The following is a 16,043-nucleotide window of genomic DNA, read 5'->3' as shown; positions in this document are numbered from 1 at the left end:
TATGCTTTAGCAATATATTTTGGTTAATGAATTTAATCCAATTTTAGCAAAGAAAAACAAGACACAAAAACAAACAAACACACATAACACATTACTTTAAACACATTGATAAAACATTACAGATTAAAACACAATTCATGTCCTCTAGACATGAAGAAACAACATTAATAAACACAAACACAGAGGTTTATACCGTCATACGGGCTCACTGGCTCACGGTTTTTACTAACCTCATTATTCTCGACACAACACGTAACAAAGCTAATAAAACAAACTGTTCGGGCTCACTCCCCAAACCATTGATGCACAAACACGCCAGCATTTCGAAGACCATCATACAGACTTGCGCAGTCACTACAATAACTCGTCCCACAATCAATCCCATCATAACACTTAACAAAAAGCTCGTCAACATGACATATCGCTCCACTCGCAAACAACTCGACCAACACCTTCAACTGTGTGGCTCCAGCATACATCATAAGCACCACGAAATCACCATCTTTTGCGGTTTCTTTAAACCAATCAATGAACTCAAATTGTTCTTCATGTAACGGAGCTTCAAGATAATCAGCTGAAAGTAGACTGGACTCCGTTTTCTCATCTTCGACGAGTCCTGGATGATACACAAAAGTAACACCCGGCCTTTTCACATGTGAAGTGAGTGCGGACACATTGTGATCAACCACATAAACGTTAAACGCATCGGGATGTATAGGATAATTCACATCAAGCTCCCCTGCTCCCATGTTGATATAAATCAACCGCTTTCTCGTTGCGAGATTCACAAACTTTGGCAAATATGAAACATTCGTCGGTTCGTGATCTGAAATAGGCTCGAGATACTGCATAAAAGGCTTATTTTTCGAAACAGCCGGGCAATCATTCGGAAGCTTATAGTTATCAAACAATCCAACGCTTTCCGAATGCTTCTTGAACACGATTAACGTAAACGAATCAATCCCACAAACATGAATAATCTCCGAACTCCTCAACATCAACGACACCGGCGTCGCCGATCGCACCAAGCTTCGGGTATAAAAACTACTCGGACCCACAAGTATCGCTCCAACACCACCGGGTCTCAAAACACGTTCGATTTCCAAAATCGTAATCGCCGGAACAGACGCCCCGTCCATCGTTCTCGAGAACACAAAGTCGAACGAATCAGACTCAATGTCAAGTTTGTGTTCAAATCGTCTGCGTAACAACGCCAGTATCGGGTTCCTACGAACCCCAAACGCGTTCGAGAACCCTAACTCTCGTAATGTCGACGCAATCGACACCGACGCCTCACCTACACACAACGTTCTCGCGTCCAGGGACAACATTTCCTGATTCATCAGTTCTCGAATCACACCAACCGTGAACTTCTCTCCATCTACACAACCCGGTGTGTTTGTTTCAACAGGTGAAACACCTAACGAACATTCATCGATACCGATTAAACCGGACACGGTAGTAGGGATCTCGTTAGCGATACGAGTGACTGAGACAATAACCATGGCTAATACGAATAAGATAAGTCTTAAAACCAACCGCCAGGCGAGTGATCCACGTAGGATCTGGCATTTCAAGGCTTTGAAAGCCATTGCAAATGTTTAATATTTAAACAAGAGAGGATGAAAGTACTCAAATTAAAACCTGATGAATCGAATAATTGGATATTTAAACCGACGATGAAGGAAAAGAGATCTAGCGAGTGCAAAACCTGGAGGAGGTGTGGTTTCCACCCACGAGTAATACTATGTTGATTTGGTGCCCTAACCAAGCCCTAACTGGTAATTGTTTCCCCATTGTTGGTGGTGGTTGTTCATTCGGATCTTACATATTATTATTATTACATGATAAGCCAATTTTAGTGAATGGAAGATAGAACACTGTGGAGTTTGTAATGGTAATGAAATTATGGAGATGGAGATGGAGATGGAGATGGAGATGGAGATGGATCTGAGAGAGAGCGTTGGGATGTGAGAAAAGTGGAGGTGTGTGAATAATAATAATAATAATAATAATAATAATATTATGTAATGGGAACGGGAAGGTTCGTATTATTGTGTACTTAATGGACCCCTTATCGCTTGCATGTGACACAGTGAAATTATTAGTTAGTCGACGTGTCACTCAAATTTCAAACCAGTACGACTCTATTTTCGTTTCGCATACACCTTATATATTATGGATGAAAACCAATGTTTTTAAAACATAACCGGACGGTCTACCGGTTCATCGGCTTAATCGGTCGGACCGGTCGAACAACTTTGGTCAAAAATTGACAGGTCGGGTAGGAAAAATATTTTTTCAAAAAAAAAAAAATCTATACAAAACCGATTCGACCGGTTCGGTTTTCCGGTACGACCGGCTGCTTCCCTGAGAGCCGAGCGAATTATATAGACACGGGCCAGTCCGGTCTCAACAGCACTGGTGAAAACTAGAGGTGGGCAAATAAACAGATTAATGGAGCCGACTAATAATCAAACCAAAACCGAACCGGTTTGAAACTGATTATGTAGAAACCGGTTTGAAACCGATTGAAACCGTGTGTTCAGAACCAGTTTGTGATTTTCTTCACCAACATCGGTTCCAAACCGGTTAACTGAACCGAAACCGGGCACAAACTAGTCAAAACCCGAACCAAAATCGATCAAAAACCGACTGAAACCGATCGTAAACCGGTATTGACTTTTGTTGATCAAACCGCATCGGTTTCAACTCAGACCGGTTTGTGCACCTCTAGTGCAAACGAGCCGAGGCGCGCTCAAGATACTCAAATGCTTGAAACGAGCCGGTCATTATCGATTTCAGGTCTTAAATAAAGCTTGTTTATTTATCGAACTTGAGCCTTGTCTTAGAAACTGGTTTGGAACCGATTGAAACCGTAAGTTCGGAACCGGTTGGTGAATTTATCCACCAACATCGGTTAATCGAACTGAAACCGGCCAAAACCGATCAAATGCAGAACTAAAACAGATCGTAAATCGGTTTTGATTTTTGTTGATCAAACCGCATCGGTTCAACCCAAACCGGTTTGTTCACCTCTAGTGCAAATGAGCCGAGGCATGCTCAAGATACTCAAATGCTTGAAACGAGTTGGTCCTTATCGAGTCCGGGTCTTAAATAAAGCTTCTTTATTAACCAAGCTCGAGCCTAGTGTAGCAAAATCGTTTAGGCTTGTAGAAGCTTTACGAGCCTAGTGTATTTTATAGTATTAAATTTTTGGGCCTTTTATGTATTTAATTCACGTTACAATGTTGAGCTTGAGTCAAATTTTGGCTTGTTTAATGCAGTGCATACAAGCTCGTGTCGAGCTTAGGCTCATCAAGAATTCAAAATATATAAAGATAATAAATTATATAATAAATAGCAAATGAAAACGCGTATAAATTATTATATAATAAATAACAAACGAGTTGGCTTGAAAAAATAACTCACGATGTGATCTTGAGCTTAAGAAAAAGAGCTCGAGACTAGTCAAGCTCAGGCTATGCTCGGCTCGGTTACACCTCTAGTGTAGATGTGTCTTATGGTGTAAATTTTATGAACGCTATGGTAATTTTGATTTTAACCTATTTAATTATTGATTTGTGTTTTGATGGATTTGTTTAATGAATATATATCGTGTTTAGATTTAGATGCAATTAAACGTGTTGACTTGCATGACATATTTGATTCGTGTGAGAGGGTGAGAAGACCCCACTCAACAAGCTTAAAATTCCTTTTTTTTAAACGGTGATTTTTATTTATTTAAGCTATCGCACTCTTTAAATTTGAAGAGTCTTGATTTCTCACTCTGGTCAGACTATGTTGTCTTAACCAGGCTCACGTTGGCTTCAGAGTTTTCCTTGAGCGTTCCTCTGGGAAACTATATCGCTGACTGTCACTTGATCGTCATTGTGCCAACACAAAAGCATAACTGTCTGGCATAACACGTGGTGAGACGAAAACCTAGGTGTGCTCTGGGTTCGAACTGACAACCTTTACACAATGTTTAGCTCAAATTCTTTATTATCAATATCCACCTAAAAGAGACAAATGAGATTCAAACTTGAGTCTGCACTAAAGAACACAAATTTTCCATCAGTAGGCCACAAGTGGGGATCCTAGCATTCCTATTAACTCTCAATAAAATTTAACTTTCTAATCTACTTTAATTTAATTTAGTTGGCTTATTATGTAACGGGGAAGGTTCGTATTGTTGGTGTACTTAATGGACCCATATTGTTAGCATGTGATACCGTGTGAAATGATTGATGAGTAACTGAGTCAACTCGGTATCACTCGAACATACACTATTCAAATTTTATATGTTGTGTTTTCATTTTGTGTGGATAATGTGTTATTGTGTAAACAATTATTGCGGATTAACTTGTTTAATTAATGGATCGTGCTAGAGTTAAGATGCAACTAAATGGATCGACTCGTATAGCGGGTTTATGTACACGTGATTGGTGATGAGCCTGGTCGAAAACTAAATCCAAGTTTTAGTTTATTATTGTGAGTGTGAGGTATACAATGACAATGGCGCTAATGTGACACGGAATGGTAAAGAATGGTCATACGTAACATTGTGCCATGCATAACCATTTCACAAATGGTAGGATAAAACTGGTATGTCGCACACAAATCTCTCTCTCTCTCTCATATATAAAATAAGAGAGAGGGTAATGGCATGTATAACATACGTTAAGTAGCGTAGATAAATAATATAGGTGATGATAATGTGACGCTGACATGATAAATGATATGTGCAACGTGCTAGGATTAAGCTCTTGAAAGTTGGAAGTCCTTTACAAATCTAAAATTTAGTTACTAGAAAATTTTAATATATATATATATATATGTACGTTTTTTTTAATAATTCACACTTACGTTTAAAATATTTTTTTAATCAGATACAAGCCTGAAAAGTTATCATAATCTATGGAGTTAAGACCATTTAACATTTCCCTACTTATATACAAATGGGATTTTTGTTATATTGCTTCAATTGACCATTACTATTCATGATATGAGAGTTTTAATATATAGCCTTTGTAGTTTGTATGTAGTAATCTTTTGAGGTTAATTTTTTGTTACAATTTAGTGTAATGAGTAATGACTTTAACTTGCCTAATATAAAATTTAAAATAAATATTGTTTTAAAGGGTTTAAACAAAAAGTTAACTTTTAGGATTTGGTCTTCTTTTTTTCTTTTTTCAAAAAAGGATTTGGTGTTTATGTGACTTTTCATTCTATTTGCCTGAGATTTTAGCAAAATTAAAGCATGCAAAGTACCAAAAAATGTTCCATCATACCCTATGTCCCTATCCATGTCTTTACTATATTTTCCTCTTAGATACCTAATAGATTCTTGTGTAGTTTATATTTTATAGCTAATTTAAAGTGAAAGCACAAATGAACTAATCCGATTCTAGATTACTTATTAATAATTTAATAATCTAGACTCGGATACTTTATAATTTGTGCAGTTCGTTTCAATAAATAGGTTATGATCGGTTTTTACCGGTTTTGGTTCCGATTTGAAAGTGGTTTTGGTGGAGAAAATTAAAAACCGGTTCCGAACCTACAGTTTTAATCGGGTCCAATTGTCCAAACTGGTTTTTACATGATCGGTTTTAAACCAGTTCAGTTTCGATTCGATTTTAAGATCAGTTCGGTTAATCGGTTTATTTGCTCATCTCTAGTTAGCATCATACCAACACTCGTATATCTTTAGAAAGTAAAAAAAAAAAAAACTATTAATGCAACACTAAAATACCATTAATTAAAGAATTATAATACAATAATATAAAAATGAATACTAGGACACTTCATGGCTTCATATGGGGCAGGTAAGTCTCGGGCGGGTTGACTTGAAAGTGTGTCAGTGGGAAACCAACGTTGGATTAATGTTAGCCGTTTAAGTTGGGAAAGCAACCCATCCATAAAAAAAACAAAACATTTGGTAAAAAGTCTTTTCAATGGTTTAAGAGTGGGTTTTTTTTATACTGACGACTTTCTTGTGTGTTAAGCTATCGTAATTTTTAATTTATAAAGCTAAGTTGTCTCACTCTGCTCAGATTATGTTGTCTTAACTGGTCTCATACTAACTTCAGAGTCTAGTAAAAGACTCACAACTCTAATATACTCAAGAAGACGCGACACACAACACTTACATAAATCCCATTGGTTATAAACAAATGATAAGGGATAGTATACAATAATCCTTAACGTACCTTAACAAACAAAAATACCTATATTCATGAAATTGATCCATGAAATCACATTACAAGATCTCGAAATCATCAATACATACCCAATTAATAATCGATTCAACAAAAAAAACATATTTGGATTGTTAATCGATCGATTTTTTACTTTTCTTCACGAAACCTATTTTGAGCGTATTACGAATTCTTGAGCGTTTTTTTGGCTTTTGAACGTTTTTGATTTTTGGCCTTGAGAGTTTTGTTTTTGGCTTGAGCATAATTCGCGTATATTTTTGTACGTTAAGGATTATTGTACGATATCCTAACTCATAACAAATATAATTAGCTTACATGCCGATAAAGTAGTAACAACCAACAGACATGCACCATAATTTCTTAAGCAATGACTACTTACACCAAAACAAATGTAACATTTTATGTAAGTAAGGGGCTGTTTGTTTACATCTGAATGGAACCATTCAGATGTAAACATTTAATTCATTCAGACTTCAGATTGTTTGGTTCCAAACAGAAAAACATTTGCATGATTAAAATTAGGCCTAAACCATTCAGACTTGTTGTTGTTGCTGAATGGAACATAGGCTCATTCAGATCTGACTCATTCAGATCTGTATGAACCAAACAGCCCCTAAGCATGATCACTTCCTAGAATGTTGACTACAAGTTCCTCGAAATAAAAATAAAACATTAAGATAAAAAACCCTAACCAAGTGATCTTATATATCCCACACACCTCTCAAGTATATATGATAACGTTCTATTATATATACTGTTATGCTTAATATCCTTTGTTCATTCTTCTTATTCGCCAAACATGCATACTTATTCTCACACGGGGACCGGTAAATAGATAGAACTCCCTTTTGTTGGTGGTGAGATTCAAAGTGTTATTTGTTTTGTGGTTTATGAGTTTGAGAAGAGAAAGAATGAAGTTGAATCACCAACGAGATGAATAGTAACTCGACAAGTCACTCTTTTGCATTGCTTTAGGACTTTAGCCTTTAGGTGATAAAGTCTCGTAGCAACATTTACATAATTGCTTTATTTATGGGCGTAAATGAGTCAAGCCGCTCATGAATACGAAATATCGGCTCGCTAAAAGCTCGAATCAAGTTGAGCTTACACAAGCTAGGAGCTCGTGCTTGAACTTATATTTTTTTTAACGGCGAATTTCTTTTAATTCTTGTTGTTTGTGGGACTTAAATTCAGGACCTTCCAAACACTTCCAAGCCAACGTGCTTAAAGTCTTTGACTTTGCCAATAGAACACTAAAAGTCAATTAGATCTTCTTTTACTAATTTATTACATTAAAATGCGTGAAAAGAATAAATAAATAAGCCGCTAAAAAGTTATATATAATTCAGTGTTGGTATGCACTCTGCAATAAGGATGAAGTACCGCCTAAACAAGTATTTCAATACCAGTATCAGGTTTTAAGAAAATCGGGATCGGTATTGATATTTACTAAACATTTGACTATGTTACCGGTACCGAATGATACCAAATCGAACACTTTCAGTGCCACTGCTAAGTTTTCGAAAATTCATAATCAAGATTTTCGGAATCGATACATACATAATATATTGTACCTAGCTAATCCCCACTCTGCAATCATTACTAATGGAAAGGTATCTTAATTTAAGATAGTCAAGTCAAATAATGGAGTTTAGGTTTCAACTCTCAAGTCTCAACCTTAAAATTCCGACACGTTGATTCCACTTGATCCATCATCAAATCATTTTGTGTTCTATCAATCACTTGCGTTTAAGAATAAATAACATGCTTTTAAGTTCTAAATCACTTGTTAGTGTCGTATATTATATGTAGGGTATGTTCCGGATTACTTATTTTAGCCAACTTATAACTCGTTAACTTTTTAAAAATTAACAACCTGTTTGGGATTGCTTTTTATGTGACGATGAAAAGTTAATAAGTCATACATGTGTAACGTATTAACTTTTTGAAAATTAATGAGGAGGTTTCATAAATAATCCCAAAAATCACCGTAACTGGCAATCTGGCATTCTAGTCCAATGACATTGAGTGATGATTAAGGCTTACGATCTTTAAGGTCTAAGATTTGAAACATGATTCAAGATGTTTTTTCTATAGTAATGAGTTTCCTTATTGTTGGTGTTTCCAGGTGAGTCAGACGTGAAATGTCAAAGTTAGTATAGACGGACATCCGTCTCAAAAGGTTCGTTCACTTATGTATTAGGGTAGCTCCAAACGTTGTTAAAAATGTCGTATATTATATAATCATATAAGAATAATTTATAATAAAATTAATATGATAAAAGGTAAATGTGTTCTAAATATACACAATTTAAAAGATAAATCTACAAATTAAATTGGTGTGTAGCTTTTATTTTATTGTTGAATTATTGCAATCTGCCAATAATAATATTCGATTCCCTATTCAACAAAAGTACGTTAGTTAATGCACATGTGTGTTAATAAACCATGTAAAGTTATATATAATTCACATGATAATTTATAATGAAGAAAACACAATCAAATTCAACTATCTCTATTTTATATTAATGTATTCCTAAAATTGTTTTTTTAAACAAAGTTATTATGTGTGTAAAAGTATTTTAAAAAGTGACATCACGTGTAAAGAAAAAAATTCAACTTTTCTGATTTTACACGTATTTACCATTACAAGTAATATGTATTATTAATTTAAAGATGTATTAACTTTTGAAGGTTTATACAAATAAATGTAATTCTTCTTATTAGTTTTTGCCTACTGATGTAATAAAAGTAAAAATACTTCTTAATAATCATAAATACTACATGAAGATCACACACACATAGGTACTATGTGTACAGGACAACCAAGTGTCCATATATTAATGGGTTGGTTGTCAATTGGTAATGACAAAATCTTTAAACATAATAAATTGAGAAATTTTGTGAGATTTTGAGTTCAAATCCCATAAACAACAAAAGTTAAAAAAAATCATCGTTTAATAGCAAATGTACCAAGACACCAAGTTGCCTTTCAAAAAAAGGAAAAAAAATAAAAGTTGGATGGGCCTTGACTTTTCACTAGACAAATAGGCATATGTATTTAAATGGACCTGCAAACCTATGTTGCCCCAGTGAGCCCAATAGATATGGTATAGCGTTTAGATGTCCATAATTGACATATGCTGGCCCATTGAAATGTTACTATATCGAGTGTATAGTAAAATGTATATACAAGTTAAATACACATGTTGAATAGATGTTAAATACATGAGATGTATAAGATTTTAAATACTTGAGGTGAAGTGTTAACTGCTCGGGATGTATACGGGTCAACTACTCTGAGTCTGTATATATTAAGTACACGAGGTGTATACGAGTTAAATAACTGAAAAGTGTACATAGATATTAGTTTTCTACATTTGTTCTTTCTTCATCATTTGTAATGCTAAATGTCAAAATTTTGTTGGTTCTTACCATTTATAGGAAACTCTTTTTTCTTATTTGAACCATTTTATATATATATATATATTTATATGTATATATATATTAATTAACAATTATATAAGTATATATTATATTATTAATCCCCCACTTGTGGCCTAATGATAGAAAGATTAGATTCTTCAATAACGACCCAAGTTCGGATCCCACTAGTGTCATATTTGGGTGGGATATTGACAATGAATGATTTGAGCTAGGCCTTATGCAAAGGTTGTCAGTTCGAACTCGCAGCCCACCCGGGTTTTCGTCCCACCGTGTGTTACGCCAGAGAGTTATGCTCTTATGGCGGTACGATTGTTAAGTGACAGTCGACGGTATGGTTTCCCGGGGTAACGTCCAAGCCAAACTCTGTAGCCAACATGAACCCGGTTAAAACATAGTCCTGACCAGTATGGGCCATCGGGGCTCACTCTAAAAAAATTACAAGAAAGTCGCTTTCTAAAATAATATATTATATTATTATAAAGATGCTAGGCCTGTTATCTTCATGAGCCGACTTGGGGTCGTCATATGAAGCTCATACTCATTTATTAAACAAGCTTAATTTTAAAATCAAGCCCAGTAAATTCGGCTTGATTGAAATTTTTTACGAGCCAAACTCGAGTATATCGCAAACGGCTCGGCTCGTTTGCACAAACTGAACATAGTCTAAATAAAAAGAAGCCGAACTCAAAACACTCTCTAAACCTCTAAACCCCAAAACCGTTTTAACGACAATGGAAACCGAAACCCTAACTACTCCGGCGAACGAACCACCGTCAAACGCCACCGTCGAACAACCAACCTCGCCGGAACACGTCATCAGTTCACCTCCAGACGCCAATCCACCCGCCGCCGCCGCCGCTGCAGAAGAAGAAGAAGAAGAACACGGCGAGAAACGTAAGCGAACCGAAACCGAAACCGAAACCATAACCCAACCGGAAACCGGTTCAGTACATCCGTTATGGAAAACGAGCCTCTGTTCATACTTCCGGCGGACTGGTGCTGCGTGTAGTCACGGTGACACGTGTCGGTATGCTCACGGTGAGTCGGAGCTCCGGATGCGGCCGGATAATACTTGGATCCGACTTCTGAACGAGTGAAGAAGTTGAAGGTGGAGAAGGAAGGTGAAGGTGATGGAGTTGTGGTGACGGATGAAGACGGATGCTCGGAGACTGGACTCGATAAGTGTTTCGTTAATGTTCCGATGAAATGGAGCTCGGATAATTTAAAAAACTTTATAGATGAGCAGGTTGAATGTTTTGTTAATGTTTACTTGTTTATGTGTGCTGCATTTGTTTAGTTTTGAATGTTTTGTTTAATTATATAAATTGTTTAGGTTTGCATTACAATGATATGGTAGAATAGTTGCGCGCACGGTTCGGTCTGGCTATTATGTGAGTTGAGCTGCTCGCGATCTACTTGAGCTCGGATCGATAAAATGCTCGAAATGTGGTGCCTAGCCTTTTCAAGCTTAATAAATCTTGTTTAGTTATCGATCCCGAGCCTTGTATGCGAAGTTCGTTTAGGCTTGTCGAGCCTTAACGAGGCTTGTGTGTTTTTAAGTTTTACCTCGTTTGGACTTCTATGCATTAAGTTAACACTTAATAGCCAAGCCGAGCTTAGGCTCGTTTATGTCTTTTTTCTAAAAATATGTCAAAATGATAAAAAAATGTATGTAAAGTGTAAACTAATTAATAAATAATAAATTAGCCGAACCTGAGCTTGAAAAAGGAACTCAAGAGCCAAGCTTGAGTTTTGGAAATAGATTTTGAAACGAGCCGAGCTCAAGGCCTAGTAATTCAAAACAAGCTAAACTCGAACCCTCGTAAGTCAAAACAAGCCAAGCTCGAGCCCGGTCGAGCTTGGGCTCGGCTTGTTTACACCTTCAGTTATTAGCCTCAACCAACACCAAAACTGTAGTCGTTGGTTAATCTAGTTTATTAACCAATTGGTTTTCGGTTAATCGGTTAGTTTGTTGTTTTTGGTTCGGGTAATTGCCAAGACCAAATTTTTGCTAAAATTTTTGCTTAGAAATACATTAAGTGGAGGTATAAATACATGAAATTCAGATATAAAAGCTAGGAGTTGTAAGAAAATACGAATGGCTCGGCTCAGTTAACTTAGCTACAAAAAACCGATAACCGATTTTTTGGTTAATCAGTTTTCAGTTAATGAGGTTCAGTTTTGGTTAACGGTTTGGTTATTGCTCACCTCGTAGAATATGTTTTTATTATACAATTTGTTAGGACTTGTATTGATTAATATATTATAGGGATTTACATTATAATGCTATGGTAGAAAATGTTTTGGCTAGTTATATAGTTTATTTGGGTTTATATTGATTAATGTATTCATAGTTATTAAAAGCCCTCACTTGTTGCGCCTAGGCGCATTTTCCAGTCGAGGCCCCAATATATGCGCTTTTAGTTATTATAGGGAATTTACATTACAATGACATGGTAGAATATGTTTTGTCTAATTATACAATTAATTAGGGTTTATATTGATTAACGTACTACAGGGAGTTGAATACAAGTCAGCTAAGACTAGGAAAGGGATGGTTGTAGGATTTGTAAGCTTTGAAACAGCGGAGCAAGTGAAAGCTGCAATAGAGGTATCATCTAATTATATGAGATGATTTATTTTCTACTAAATACGTAGGATAATTGAAGGTTGTAATGATACACCTTGTTGTTACAGAAGCTTCAGGGCAAACCGATTGGGAATAAAAACTTAAAGATAGTGGACGCAGTTCCCAGATCATTTGAAAGAAATGTGAAACCATCAATGGTTTCAAACAATTCAGATTCATTGGATTCAGACAATAAAGCTGAAGATGGAGGGTTGGTAAATGACGATTCTACCCCTGGAAGTTCAGCATTGAAGGGTAGAAGTGCCCGGGATGCTGTAACTCCACTTGCTCATATGTCTTATGAAGATCAGCTAGAGCAAAAGAAGAAGAACATTATGCAGATTTTGAAAAAATTTGTACACAACTTTTACTCTTATTTTTTATTTTAATTAATCTTATATCATAGTTGGTGTATCATTACCGTTAAAAAAACTTAACTTTTTGAATATTTGTAGGCTCGAAATGCTCGCAAAGGTTGTCCCGATGGTGTTGCACAACCAGACTGGATACAAAAATCCAGGGATATAGGTGATATATATTTTTATATGATTCACTAATATTGAAATCGATATACAATAGACACCAAAGTTTAAAAATTTGCATTTTTTTCTCTTAATGGTTGCAGGCGGTCTTGCTTGCAAACTAGAGGGTATAATTGAATCACCGCTTGTAAACGGATACCGCAACAAATGTGAATTTTCTGTTGGATACTCACTACAAGGAAAACCAACAGTGGGATTTTTGCTTGGAAACTTCAGGTTATTTTGACTTTTGGTATTTTTTTTATTTTATTAGCCTTGTTTTTGATCATGAGTTAAAATTATTATGAATTAGGGAGGGTGTGACCGCAGTTGAAGAACCTTCAGATTGCCCCAATGTTTCTAAAATTAGTTGCAAGTATGCCAAAATCTTCCAGAATTTTCTGCAAGATTCAACTTTTCCTATATGGAATAGAATGACTAATACTGGATTTTGGCGTCAACTAACAGTAAGTGAAACCTATTCTTTTTATTAACAAACCAGCATTTATGATTTACGTCTAAATAATTATCTTATAACACTTTATGGGAACGAATAAACTAGGTCCGAGAAGGAAGGAAACAGGGTAATATTCCTGAGGGTGAACTTGGTGAATCAAACATTGCAGAAGTCTTGCTTATGGTTCAGGTTGTATTTAGTTTGCATCTTCTAAATCTTTATAAGAATCTTGCTAATATCTAATATTCTATACACAGATTTCATCAGCAGGATTTGATGAGGAAGCTGTTAATGTTGAACTTGAGAAAATGGCTGAAGCTTTTGTGACGAACGCTGCCACAAATTCACCATCTTTGCCTCTTACGGTACTTGTTGTTCAGGTATCGTTTTCTAAATCAATATCTTCTCTTTTAGCATATAACAACAATATCCATGATTTTATTTTGATCTATTCATTTATATGTAGGATCATCAAGGGGTATCCAATGTAGCACCAGCTGATGCCCCATTGCGGTCCCTACCTCTTGTTAAATTCGAAGCTGTTGCTGAAGCGAGGATTCATGATTATATAAATAATCTTCGGTTTTGTATATCTCCAACAGCCTTTTTTCAAGTATTGGCCTTTTCACTTTACATGTATGTAATTTTTGAAATATTAGTTATTGAATTGTAAGTTTATAACTTTTGAACTTTAAAATCTTGCAGGTGAACACTCTTGCAGCAGAGAAATTGTATGCACTTGCTGGAGATTGGGCTTGTTTGGGACCTAATACTTTGCTTTTTGATGTGTGTTGTGGGACCGGGACCATTGGTCTTACTTTAGCTAACCGTGTTGGAATGGTAACTTGCTTTTCATTAATATTTTTTGATTATCTTAGTGGGAGGTAGGTCTGTAACAAATCGAACGTTCGATGAACTGTTCCTTGAAGCGTCAAAAAGGAAGTTTGTTTGTTTGTTTAATAAATGAACAAGCATGAACAGAAATTTTTGTTTATTTAGTTAAATGAAAAAGCATGAACACATGTCCAGTTCATTCACTTATGTTTGTGAACGCTCGTTCATTTAAATTTGTTTATGTTAGTTTGTTTACGTTCAGTTATGTTTTCGCTAGTTTACACTTATATAAGCTCGTCCAGTTATTAAAGTTATATATTTTTAAGGCTCATTAATACATAATCTATAGTTTTAATAACCTTTTGGGCCTAATACATTCTTGTTCACATTTACTCATAATTGGTTTCAGCTAAGATATGTGCATTTATCAATGCACGGTAATGTTTGTTCACTTACACTTGTAAACTGTTCGTTTATATTGTTAATGAACGTACATAAATGAATCCAAGCACATTCATCTTCTTAACGAACAAACAAGAAAACCACGCTCGTTCAGTTTGTTTACAGGCCTGGTGGGAGGTGTTAAATTGTGAACTACAAACTAAAAACTGTTATGGGGTTGGTTGGATGTGCATTTTGACACAGTGGTTATGTAATAATCAGATAATTAGCTGTAATAAAACAAGTTGTATAAAATAGTATTGTTAGTTATAATAATAAGATATTTTAGTGTTAGGCAAATGCTTATTGTTTTTACTTTATAGCGACGATAGATAAAATGACTAGGACAGACATATTTGTGAAGGATACTTTATATATGTAACTTGGTTTTACCTTAACCAGATTTTCGCAATCTTTTTTTTAGGTTGTTGGAATTGAAATGAATGCTTCTGCAGTAGCTGATGCAAATAGGAATGCTGAATTAAACGGCATAAGCAATTGCAGGTTTGTCTGTTCAAAGGTGAGGATTAAAAGACGAAACTTAACGTTTTTCAGTTAAATCTAAATCTTTCGAGTATAACACACTCCAATAAATTTTATAAACTTTTTTGGGCATTGTGCAACAGGCTGAGGATGTGATGGGATCTTTACTAAAAGAGTATTTGACAAAAGAAGAATCACATGGCAATACCGGTAATAAAGATGAAACAAGTGCCCCTGAAGACAAATCACCAGATACCGAATATACTAAAATGCATCGTTTCGATAATGTTGTTGCCATTGTTGACCCGCCTCGTGTTGGACTTCATCCCACCGTAAGTAATGATTTTTGGTTATATAATTTTTGGTCATATAAATTTATTTATAAATTGGTTAAGTTCGTGTTAAGAGTTATCTTAAAACGGATATATTTGCAGGTGATTAAAGCTCTCAGAACTCACTCGGGTTTGAAGAGGCTTGTGTAAGTATCCATTTTCACATTATCTTTGTTATGAACAATATATTTGTAACTCGAGTTAATAATAACATCAATTCGTTTAACTTTGATTTGCAGTTATATTTCATGTAATCCCGAGAGCTTAATGGCAAACGCTATTGAACTTTGCACTCCATCTACTGAAAAAAACGAAAAAGGGAATAACAAAAACCGAGGATGGAGAAATATGAGTAGTGTGAGTTTAGCTCGTCAGAGAGCCAAATCTATGCCCGTTTCTGACCCATTTCAACCGGTCAAAGCCATGGCGGTTGACCTTTTTCCTCATACTCCACATTGTGAATTAGTAATGCTTCTTGAGAGGTAATAACTAATATAATATTTATTCAAATTCACATGAGTCAGATAGAAAAGAACTTATTTATGTTATTTACTTATTCACATTGTCGACAACTCGTATAGGTAAACACTTTTTAGTGTACCGATTAAAATTTTGTATTTTTGTACGAGTAATATTTCTTTTTTAACAATTTTGTTGGTTTGGTTAATTTACATG

At 35.3% G+C, this 16,043-nt stretch overlaps 1 protein-coding gene and 1 pseudogene across 2 annotated transcripts; one reads left to right on the top strand and one right to left on the bottom strand.

Annotated features, from left to right (window-relative positions):
- Positions 1-284: 284 nt before the first annotated feature.
- LOC143615234 (uncharacterized) lies at positions 285-1,592 on the bottom strand. The gene has a single exon (XM_077088412.1). The coding sequence runs from the start codon at positions 1,590-1,592 to the stop codon at positions 285-287; it is 1,308 nt and encodes a 435-aa protein (XP_076944527.1).
- An 8,766-nt stretch (positions 1,593-10,358) lies between these two features.
- Positions 10,359-16,037, top strand: LOC143615223 (zinc finger CCCH domain-containing protein 24-like; annotated as a pseudogene). The gene is made up of 14 exons (XR_013150432.1): positions 10,359-10,917; positions 12,190-12,282; positions 12,369-12,656; positions 12,756-12,828; positions 12,926-13,058; positions 13,135-13,288; positions 13,384-13,467; positions 13,536-13,658; positions 13,745-13,891; positions 13,984-14,118; positions 14,978-15,073; positions 15,180-15,368; positions 15,471-15,514; positions 15,608-16,037. The product of XR_013150432.1 is annotated as a zinc finger CCCH domain-containing protein 24-like (transcript).
- The last annotated feature ends 6 nt before the right edge of the window (positions 16,038-16,043 follow it).

This window comes from Bidens hawaiensis, unplaced genomic scaffold, assembly GCF_021521415.1.
Source record: "Bidens hawaiensis isolate Kalapana, Puna unplaced genomic scaffold, B.hawaiensis_p1.1 tig00042310_1, whole genome shotgun sequence".
Taxonomy (NCBI): domain Eukaryota; kingdom Viridiplantae; phylum Streptophyta; class Magnoliopsida; order Asterales; family Asteraceae; genus Bidens; species Bidens hawaiensis.
This window is presented reverse-complemented; position numbering and strand designations above follow the sequence as displayed.

What these genes read in the sequence shown, in the direction of transcription:
- LOC143615234 (XM_077088412.1), bottom strand. Translation starts at nt 1,592, where the DNA reads ATGGCTTTCAAAGCCTTGAAATGCCAGATCCTACGTGGATCACTCGCC.